This window comes from Oncorhynchus tshawytscha, unplaced genomic scaffold (assembly GCF_018296145.1).
Source record: "Oncorhynchus tshawytscha isolate Ot180627B unplaced genomic scaffold, Otsh_v2.0 Un_scaffold_1528_pilon_pilon, whole genome shotgun sequence".
NCBI classification, from domain to species: Eukaryota; Metazoa; Chordata; class Actinopteri; order Salmoniformes; family Salmonidae; genus Oncorhynchus; species Oncorhynchus tshawytscha.
The window spans coordinates 1,997,092-2,008,803 of record NW_024609832.1 but is presented as its reverse complement, the minus strand read 5'-3'; the positions used below and the strand labels follow the sequence as shown (position 1 = coordinate 2,008,803).

Genomic DNA, 11,712 nt, shown 5'->3' with positions numbered 1-11,712 from the left:
GCAAAATGATCCTTGGCATGATCATTTTCAAACAATCCGCCCCAGCTTAGATTTAAAGATTAAGAAACATCTTCACACTATCGCCCAGGCCAGAGAGAGTGTGATTTTAAATGTACAGTAGAATAGCTCCAGTTCCTCAGACTTCACTAAAGCCCCTTCTGTCCTCTGACGTCTGTGTGTGTGTGTGTGGATAGCTCATTCTGACCTACGTGTGTCCTGGGTCTGAGTTTCTCACAGATTCTGCCGTCTTCAGCTGAATGTTTCTATCTATATTTTCTTCTGCGCTGGACCTAGCTGGAGAGAATCTTAAGTAATAGTGTTCTAGCTCCATCTAGTGGTATAGACTGATATTACAACATATTCGCTTTTTAATACGGGTGCATACTGCATGATGAGAGCCTTGTCATAGAGGCTAATGACACAATTATTTTGTTTTTCTTATTTATTATCAGCAACTGGTCAGATACATATAAACAACCTGTAGGAAAAGGACAGAGCTCTGCAACTTTGTTTTAACAAGGTAATCATCAGTATCGCTTTAGCAAAGATCATTAACGTTACACACACATAGGCAGAAACACACATGCACACACACACACACACACACACACACACACACACACACACACACACACACGCACGCACGCACGCACGCACGCACGCACGCACGCACACACACACTTCGAGAGGTTTTTACTTAACACTGCGCAATAAAAAAAGAAATGAACATATTTATATATAATACATAAATAATGATTAAATAAAAAAAATGATGCAGTCATTTATTTACAACTCATTTAAAAAAGTGAACATTCCCTTTGACCAGCTGGCAACAGACTCCTCGAAATGATCAATGATGTGTCTGTCCGTCTGTCTCTACGACCACGATTCAATACCCTCTTTGTTTTCTGGGGGATAGAACGGTTGTAACAGAGGCATTTACTTTACATGAGGTTTGTCCATCTACACAATTGAATAAACAGTCTGCACTACCAACTGCTAGTCCGCCATAGCCAATATTATGCTATGAACCTGTTTTCAGACAGAGGACTCTGACTCTTCAGATATGTCACTGCATCATTAGCATAAGAAGCTTGAGCGACATCTAGGACCTTGATGCATCTGTTCCTTGGAATTCCTTGGAGTGTCATTGTGGCTCCCAAGGCTACATTCTATCTAGCTTTTGCAATACATAACCCATCATAGAATAGCACCAAGGCAGGGAGAACGAACAAAGCATAAGTGTGTGTGTGAGTGATTATTGTAGACATTGTATTCACACTCATCTCTCAACCGATGTAACAGCCACACTGAATATGAACAGTGTTGAGAGATCACGTATGATATGTATATAGCAATACACCTAAGTAGTTTGGATACAAGTAGGCTGTTCTAGTTAGGATTGACGATGTTACACAGCAGTAGATATTAGACCGAGATATAAAGTGGACCCTCTCTCTTCTGATGTAACAGAAGGTAAAGACGACGTTGTGAACAAACCCAGTCACACCCTTCCGTCTGTCTTAACAACTAAGACCATATTCATTCAAACTCGCAGTAGGAAAAGGGAATCACATTGCTCTTGCACTGTGAAAATGCACCCTTTCAATAGCGTCATCAAATAGACTTGCTGCTGTGTCTCGATGAACATTCAACAGCTCTTTGAATTAGCTTCTTTATGGTGTGAGCAATATGATTTTTCTGCCATGCGGAATCCGGATTCCCTGCAGTGCACTTTGAGATGTTGAATTAAGATAATAAACTAAATGGAAAAACAATGATTAACCATAATAAGCCTTCAACAGTCAGAGAAACCACAGGAGACAAACATAAAGTCAGTCAGTCAGGCAGAGAATGAGACATGTTGAGACCTGGGTTCAAACGGTATTTGTTTTCTTTCCAATACTTTGAGCATTTAATTGAGCCTGGCCTGGAGTGTCAGATGGGTGGGGTTTGCACTTTTGGGACTATTCCAATGGCTCCATTGTGCCAGGCAAGCTCAATTAAGTGCAGTTGAAAACAGATACTACTACAAAGGTAAAGTGGTGCCCACAAAATAAATAATATTTACATGGCATCGTCCGTCCTATCATCATATCACATACAAGAAGCAAAATAAGCAAAATATTCTTAACAAATGTTGGTGAGTTTTTGTTTTTGAAAAAAAGTCTACTTTTTGACATTTCTAGCACAAGACTGTACATCATCTTGTATTGAGAGAGGCAGCTTCCTAGACATAAGTACATATCATGCTGCACTAATATAGTGCAATATTGTGCCTGAAAACAGAAGAGAAAAGGAGAGGCAGAAAGAGATTTCCTACAAAGGTTGACAGCATTTCTGCAAGATTAGGACACTTTCTTCTTGTTTTATTTTTTAGGGAAAAGGATCCAGTCCAGAACAAAAATAGAGAGGCAGCAATTTTCTCCAGGAAAAGTTTAAAAAAGCATTGCGTGTTTCTCATTTCATTTTCAACAGAGCACCTGTAGCAAAGGAGGGACTTATGCTTTTGCAGCAAAAATCATTGTGTTTTTTCAGGGCCCTCTCCAACAACCTTTGTTTCAAAAGGCTTTTTATTTGACAGAAAAAGTACTAAATGGCAAATAAGCAAAGGCAGACTTCCTTAAGAAGAAGATAGAGTTTGTGAAGGCTCTTGTGAAACAAATGATACAAAAATTAAATAAATCAAAAATATTGAGGGAGGAAAATTCTAGGCTACTAATGAACAAACATGGTTCGATTTCTGTCTGACTTTAATTTTTGTTGTTGTTATTGATAAATCAGTGACATAATGTAAGTCTTCCCAGAGTTCCAGATATTTTAAGCCACGCCCACTGATAGCCTGGGAAGAACCGTCAAAGGTGGGTCTCCATGACAACCAATCTGTCTGTTCCCACGACGACAGTCTCCATGACGTCAGTGTAAAATGATTCTGCCACAGGTAGATTAGGAGGTTCACATGTCAGCGTCTCCGTCATAGGCCAGGGTCAGGGGCTTGAGCCGGTTGTTATACATCTGTCTTCTCTGGGGTTTCTTTGGCTTTTTACTAGGAAATAAAAATGGCAGAAAGCATTGTTATTACATGTTTTATATTTCAATTTTTGAAGAGGACATTTAGACACCCCTAGCCCTAATATGTAGGCCTAGACATCATAATAATGAAGGATGTATCCATATCATGGCTAAGTTACCCCCACCTGATACATAGAGCTCTCTCTGCTATCTTTTCAAACTGGTCGCCTCATGTAAAGAGCTGCATGCATCACTGTGCTGAAGGCCATGCATTCAGTAGACGGTCAGTTCTACCATCATGCAAAAGGCAATATTGAAATTGCCAATGACTCTGTTCTTACACTACCACTGTCCTTGAAGGAAAAACAACACAACACAGTAGTAAGGAACATTTCAGAAGCACATTTCAGGGCCCCTTGTCCTAGCATTGAAGTGATGGTGCAGTCGATAACGCAGCACTTCATGGAAAATTTCAACAGCTGCTGTAATTCATTTTTATATTGAGACATGTGAGAGAGGTTGAACTCTACAGGAAGCTGATGAGGGGGACAAGCACAGTACAGAAAGCAGGTTTTTTCCCCAGCCCAGAACAGTTCCCACTCAAACAGTTCCCACTCACCTTAATGGAAACTAGGCTATGGCACACAGAGACAGTGTAGACAGTTAGCTATAGGTACATAATGATGACAACACTGTGGCATGTCTGGGCAGGCTCTAATATATCACACATCACAACATTGCATACAAAACACAGGGATGAGAGACAATAACAACACAATGATGAATATATATCAAATGTAAATAAGATATGTTGTGGAATGTGTCCATCATAAATGGATCGGGAGGAATGGATGGAACAAATAAAGGCTTGAATGGTGAGGGGATCATTGAATGATGGTGATGAGTGATTCTTCTATCTGGAATGGTGAGGGGATCATTGAATAATGGTGATGAGTGATTCTTCTATCTGGAATGGTGAGGGGATCATTGAATAATGGTGATGAGTGATTCTTCTATCTGGAATGGTGAGGGGATCATTGAATAATGGTGATGAGTGATTCTTCTATCTGGAATGGTGAGGGGATCATTGAATAATGGTGATGAGTGATTCTTCTATCTGGCCACAAGAGGACAGTATGCTATTAAAAGTGAAAGCTGGTCGTTTTATAGAGTAACTATGAGATCAATGTTCTGCATCTCTGAAATCAGAAATATACGGCATCCATATTATGAAGTCCTTCAACAAATAACCAAGGGACTTCCTAAAATGGATTCTGTACAGAAGTATGTTTAAGTATGGAGGTGCTCTAAAGACTACTCAACAAACTCCAGGAGCACAGAGGAGTCAGAGGTCTAACAGAGGGACCTGAGGGGATGACTTCCTGCTCACCTCCATCAATAGCTCCATGTGATTGGTCGGACAGGCACATGTGACAGCAGATGTGGGAAGGAGAGAAAGACAGAGGGTAGGGGAGTTTGTGTGAACACTGCAGCGAGGGCCGCCATTACGTCAGGACCTCTAAGTTATGAGTGTTTCAATGCCTTGTTGTTGTTGTTGTTGGTGGTGATTTTGTTGTTTATGATGGTTTTGTTGTTGATGCTGTTGTGCTTCTTGTTGATATTGATGTTGTTGATTATATGGTTGTTGCTGACAGTGTTCATTTTGTTCTGGTGGTGGTGGTGGTTGTTGTTGATTTTGTTGATGTTGTTGTTGATATTTATGTTTTTGTTGTTGTAATTTTTGTTGATCTTGACAATGATTCTGATGCGGTTGTTGTTGTTGATATGGATGTTGTTGTTCTAGTTCGTGTGCCTCATTCTGGCAGTCAGGACACGTATAAGCCATGGTATGATCGTTCTGTCCTCTCCAGACCACTGTATCAGTGCACCGGTCAGGGTTCCAGTTACAGAGACGGGTAATACTCTGACTGATGGAGGAGGGGGTGAATGGAGGAGGAGGGGGTGGGGGGTGCATGGAGGAGGAGGGGTGGGGGGTGAGTGGGGGGGGTGCACGGAGGAGGAGGGGGTGCACGGAGGAGGGGCGGTGCACGGAGGAGGGGGTGCACGGAGGAGGAGGGGGTGAACGGAGGAGGGGGTGCACGGAGGAGGAGGGGGGTGCACGGAGGAGGAGGGGGGGGTGCACGGAGGAGGAGGGGGATGCACGGAGGAGGGGGTGCACGGAGGAGGAGGGGGGGTGAACGGAGGAGGGGGGTGCACGGAGGAGGGAGGGGGTGCACGGAGGAGGGGGGTGAACGGATAAGGTGGGGGGATGAACGGGTGAGGTGGGGAGATAGATGGAAAGAGAAAAGCAAAATGGAGAGTACAAGTAATGACATGATTTGAAATGAAAATGAATGGGTAAAAATGAAGCTGATATGATCGTGAAGTAATATACACTGAGTGCACAAAACATTAAGGACACCTTCCTAATATTGGGTTGCACCCCACACTTTCGCACTCAGGACAGCCTCAATTCATCCAAGGATGCACTCTACAAGGTGTCAAAAGCCTTCCAGAGGGATGCTGGCCCATGTTGACTCCAATACTTCCCACAGTTGTGTCAAATTGGCTGGATGTCCTTTGGTTGGGGGAGCATTATCGGTACACACGGGACACTGTTGAGTGTGAAAAACACAGCAGCGCTGCCGTCCTTGACACAAACTGGTGCACTTGGCACCTACTACCATAACCCTTTCAAAGGCACTTAAATCTTTTGTCTTACCCAGTCACCCTCTGAATGGCACACCTACACAATCCATGTCTAAATTGTCTCAAGGCTTAAAATCATTATTTAACCTGTCTCCTCCCCTTCACCTACACTGATTGAAGTGGATTTAACAAGTGAGGGATAATACTGTAGCTTTCACCTGGATTCACAAGGTCAGTCTGACATGGAAAGAGCAGATGTCCTTAAAACCACCTGAAGCAAGGATATGCATATTCTTGATACCATTTAAAAGGAAGCACTGAAGTTTGTGGAAATGAATGTGGGAGAATGTAACACATTAGATCTGGTAAAAGACAACACAAAGGAATGTTCTTTTTTTCATCTTCTTTGAAATGCAAGAGAAACGTCACAATGTACTATTCCAGGTTAAGCATAATTTTGGTGTTGGCCACTAGATGGCATGTGCACAGTTTTAGACTGATCCAATGAACAATTGCATTTCTGTTCAAAATGCTGTATCAAGTCTGCCCAAATGTGCCTAATTGGTTTATTGATACATTTTCAAGTTCATAACTGTGCACTCTCCTCAAACAATAACATGGTATTCTTTCACTGTAATAGCTACTGTAAATGGGACAGTGCAGTTAGATTAACAAGAATTTAAGCGTTCTGCCCATATCAGATATGTCTATGCCCTGGGAAATGTTCTTGTTACTTACAACCTCATGCTAAACGCATTAGAGCACGTTAGCTCAACTGTCCCGTGAGGTGGGTCACAGATCTCGTAGAGGTTAATGTTTTGTACACTCAGTGTACATACAGGTGATTACATACATACATACATACATACATACATACATACATACATACATACATACATACATACACACACACACACACACACACACACACACACACACACACACACACACATACACACACACACACACATACATACATGCATACATACATACATACATACATACACACATACATACATACATACATACATACATACATACATACATACATACATACATACATACATACACACACACACACACACACACACACACACACACACATACATACATACATACATACATACATACATACATACATACATACATACATACATACATACATACATACATACATTACATACATACATACATACATACACACATACATACATACATACATAATACAGGTGACATTTAGATGACTGATATACAGAAACTATCAAACAGGTTAACTTACCAGGCTAGGAAGGTCATGGAGACTATAAAGACGAGTAGAACAAAAGCTCCAGCTGCCACACCGTAGACCCATGTCTTCAGTTTACCATCTGTAGAGAAGGACACACCACACACACACTTAGCACACTGGCAAGTGACCAACGTCAGTGACAGCTCACATTGGACTCTAATGTGAACAGCTTCTCTGCACCTCCATTCCTGTGCAGTAGAGCAGCACACCACATGTTTTCCTGATCATCTGTTGTGTGTAAATTATTATAGGTGGATTGTACCTCCATTTTTCTGTGACTATAAAGATCCACCGCATCATCATCCGTGAGTAGAATTGATGGATATTCTGAGGATGACAAATTCTCGGCCTAATCCTAAATATGTGGGCAAATGGTCGGTGTGAGACTTCTGTTCATATACCTCTTGACGTCGTTACTAAGGGATATGGCCAAAAACAATGTGGCTAACGGGAATGACACCATGCAGAATGGTTACCTTTTTGTAGCTCTACTGCAAATGCTGCTACAATTCCTGAATATATTCACATTTACTTTCTACAAAATATAGGCCGATATTCTAACAAGATTCGCCAATATCACATAATAACAACTAAGACATTTCTTGGATGGTTCCCTTGATGATGAGCTTGGTATCGAGCTTGGAGGGTACTATGGTGTTGAATGCCGAGCTGTAGTCGATGAACAGCATTCTCACATAGGTATTCCTCTTGTCCAGATGGGTTAGGGCAGTGTGCAGTGTGGTTGAGATCGCATCGTCTGTGGACCTATTTGGGCGGTAAGCAAATTGGAGTGGATCTAGGGTGTCAGGTAGGGTGGAGGTGATATGGTCCTTGACTAGTCTCTCAAAGCACTTCATGATGACGGAAGTGAGTGCTACGGGGCGGTAGTCGTTTAGCTCAGTTACCTTAGCTTTCGTGGGAACAGGAACAATGGTGGCCCTCTTGAAGCATGTGGGAACAGCAGACTGGTATAGGGATTGATTGAATATGTCCGTGAACACACCGGCCAGCTGGTCTGCGCATGCTCTGAGGGCGCGGCTGGGGATGCCGTCTGGGCCTGCAGCCTTGCGAGGGTTAACACGTTTAAATGATTTACTCACCTCGGCTGCAGTGAAGAAGAGTCCGCATGTTTTCGTTGCGGGCCGTGTCAGTGGCACTGTATTGTCTTCAAAGCGGGCAAAAAAGTTATTTAGTCTGCCTGGGAGCAAGACATCCTGGTCCGTGACTGGGCTGGTTTTCTTCTTGTAGTCCATGATTGACTGTAGACCCTGCCACATACCTCTTGTGTCTGAGCCGTTGAATTGAGATTCTACTTTGTCTCTATACTGACGCTTAGCTTGTTTGATAGCCTTGCGGAGGGAATAGCTGCACTGTTTGTATTCGGTCATGTTACCAGTCACCTTGCCCTGATTAAAAGCAGTGGTTCGCGCTTTCAGTTTCACGCGAATGCTGCCATCAATCCATGGTTTCTGGTTAGGGAATGTTTTAATCGTTGCTATGGGAACGACATCTTCAACGCACGTTCTAATGAACTCGCACACCGAATCAGCGTATTCGTCAATGTTGTTATCTGACGCAATACGAAACTTATCCCAGTCCACGTGATGGAAGCAGTCTTGGAGTGTGGAATCAGCTTGGTCGGACCAGCGTTGGACAGACCTCAGCGTGGGAGCTTCTTGTTTTAGTTTCTGTCTGTAGGCAGGGATCAGCAAAATGGAGTCGTGGTCAGCTTTTCCGAAAGGAGGGCGGGGCAGGGCCTTATATGCGTCGCGGAAGTTAGAGTAACAATGATCCAAGGTTTTTTCAGCCCTGGTTGCGCAATCGATATGCTGATACAATTTAGGGAGTCTTGTTTTCAGATTAGCCTTGTTAAAACCCCAGCTACAATGAATGCAGCCTCAGGATGTATGGATTCCAGTTTGCAAAGAGTCAAATAAAGTTCGTTCAGAGCCATCGATGTGTCTGCTTGGGGGGGAATATATACGGCTGTGATTATAGTCGAAGAGAATTCTCTTGGTAGATAATGCGGTCGACATTTGATTGTGAGGAATTCTAAATCAGGTGAACAGAAGGATTTGACTTCCTGTATGTTTCTGTGATCACACCACGTCTCGTTAGCCATAAGGCATACGCCCCTGCCCCTCTTCTTACCAGAAAGATGTTTGTTTCTGTCGGCGCGATGCGTGGAGAAACCCGCTGGCTGCACTGCCTCCGAATGCGTCTCTCCAGTGAGCCATGTTTCCGTGAAGCAAAGAACGTTACAGTCTCTGATGTCCCTCTGGAATGCTACCCTTGCTCGGATTTCATCAACCTTGTTGTCAAGAGACTGGACATTGGCGAGAAGAATGCTAGGGAGTGGTGCACGATGTGCCCGTCTCCGGAGTCTGACCAGAAGACCGCCTCGGGATTTGGGTCTCGACCCCGCCCTGTGCAACTGGGTACTGGACTTCCTGATGGGCCGCCCCCAGGTGGTGAGGGTAGGCAACAACATCTCCACCCCGCTGATCCTCAACACTGGGGCCCCACAAGGGTGCGTTCTGAGCCCTCTCCTGTACTCCCTGTTCACCCACGACTGCGTGGCCACGCACGCCTCCAACTCAATCATCAAGTTTGCGGACGACACAACAGTGGTAGGCTTGATTACCAACAACGACGAGACGGCCTACAGGGAGGAGGTGAGGGCCCTCGGAGTGTGGTGTCAGGAAAATAACCTCACACTCAACGTCAACAAAACTAAGGAGATGATTGTGGACTTCAGGAAACAGCAGAGGGAACACCCCCCCTATCCACATCGATGGAACAGTAGTGGAGAGGGTAGTAAGTTTTAAGTTCCTCGGCGTACACATCACAGACAAACTGAATTGGTCCACTCACACAGACAGCATCGTGAAGAAGGCGCAGCAGCGCCTCTTCAACCTCAGGAGGCTGAAGAAATTCGGCTTGTCACCAAAAGCACTCACAAACTTCTACAGATGCACAATCGAGAGCATCCTGGCGGGCTGTATCACCGCCTGGTACGGCAACTGCTCCGCCCACAACCGTAAGGCTCTCCAGAGGGTAGTGAGGTCTGCACAACGCATCACCGGGGGCAAACTACCTGCCCTCCAGGACACCTACACCACCCGATGTTACAGGAAGGCCATAAAGATCATCAAGGACAACAACCACCCGAGCCACTGCCTGTTCACCCCGCTATCATCCAGAAGGCGAGGTCAGTACAGGTGCATCAAAGCTGGGACCGAGAGACTGAAAAACAGCTTCTATCTCAAGGCCATCAGACTGTTAAACAGCCACCACTAACATTGAGTGGCTGCTGCCAACACACTGACTCAACTCCAGCCACTTTAATAATGGGAATTGATGTAAAATATATCACTAGCCACTTTAAACAATGCTACGTAATATAATGTTTACATACCCTACATTATTCATCTCATACGTATACGTATATACTGTACTCTATATCATCTACTGCATCTTTATGTAATACATGTATCACTAGCCACTTTAACTATGCCACTTTGTTTACATACTCATCTCATATGTATATACTGTACTCGATACCATCTACTGTATCTTGCCTATGCTGCTCTGTACCATCACTCATTCATATATCTTTATGCACATATTATTTATCCCCTTACACTGTGTATAAGACAGTAGGTTTTTTTGGGAATTGTTAGTTAGATTACTTGTTGGTTATTACTGCATTGTCGGAACTAGAAGCACAAGCATTTCGCTACACTCGCATTAACATCTGCTAACCATGTGTATGTGACAAATAAAATTTGATTTGATTTGACTGTCCCGTAAATTGCTAGAGTAAATCTGTCTGGTTAGTGTACCTGGTCCGAAGGGCTGTAGGAACCAGGTGCGTCCAGCTCGGCCAGGCAGGCTGTTGGAGGGCTGTGTGGGGCTGACCGCCCTGATGGTCTTCACGTCAGCCCTGTTGTCCCCTGCCGTGGGGATCTCTAACACAGGGATCACCGTACACTGGTCCAGCAGGCCGTCTGATGTCATCACCTCCGTGTAGCCCTCATCGCAACCACACACACCCGCCTAGGAGAAGAGGGGAGGAACACACATGTATAAGGGAAATGAACTCGCACATCAAGCTGCTCTTGCAGGCATGTCAGAGACGGTCAATATGAAATGATTTTTGTCAGTTTCATCTCTTTTAGCAGAGCAAATACAGCTGTCGGAGGCTACTGACCTGGTTAAGCATCAAGTTGGATGTTAATAAGTAAGGTTATTTCAAATATTCTCAGGTGTAACTGAATTAATCATCCCTCAGTTTGAGCTCAGCCTCATATCTGGGCAGTATTAAAATGAACCATCGCACGTTTCAAACCCCTTTGTGATGCTACTGCTGCTTTGAAAGAGGGGGGGGATCAGACAGAAAATCGTGCTTTGAGATTTAAAGGGTGGGGTCGGTTTGGGTTGGGGTATACAGCCAGCCCAAAGTTAACCCATGTTCCTTCTCTCTTTCTCTTATTCTTCTCTGTCTCCTTCTTTCTATCATCGCTCTCTCTGTTCATTCATCTGCCTAACCCAGAGGTTTCTGGTGCTCTGTTTCTCTCATCCCTCTCTCTCCATTCATTCATCTGCCCAACCCAGAGGTTTCTGGTGCTCTGTTTCTCTCATCCCTCTCTCTCTGTTCATTCATCTGCCCAACCCAGAGGTTTCTGGTGCTCTGTTTCTCTCATCCCTCTCTCTCTGTTCATTCATCTGCCCAACCCAGAGGTTTCTGGTGCTCTGTTTCT

The 11,712-nt window shown here is 44.1% G+C and overlaps 1 protein-coding gene across 1 annotated transcript in view; it reads right to left on the bottom strand.

The window, feature by feature from the left end:
• Positions 1 to 437: 437 nt before the first annotated feature.
• LOC112229308 (thrombospondin type-1 domain-containing protein 7A-like) overlaps positions 438 to 11,712 on the bottom strand; it is a 190,064-nt gene continuing 178,789 nt past the window's right edge. The window contains exons 26-28 of the mRNA XM_042319532.1: positions 10,795 to 11,008; positions 6,941 to 7,028; positions 438 to 3,046 (exon numbers count right to left, since the gene is read on the bottom strand). Coding sequence (XP_042175466.1) covers positions 2,956 to 3,046; positions 6,941 to 7,028; positions 10,795 to 11,008 — 393 coding nt within the window. The 3' untranslated portion in view covers positions 438 to 2,955. The remainder of the gene's footprint in view (positions 3,047 to 6,940; positions 7,029 to 10,794; positions 11,009 to 11,712) is intronic.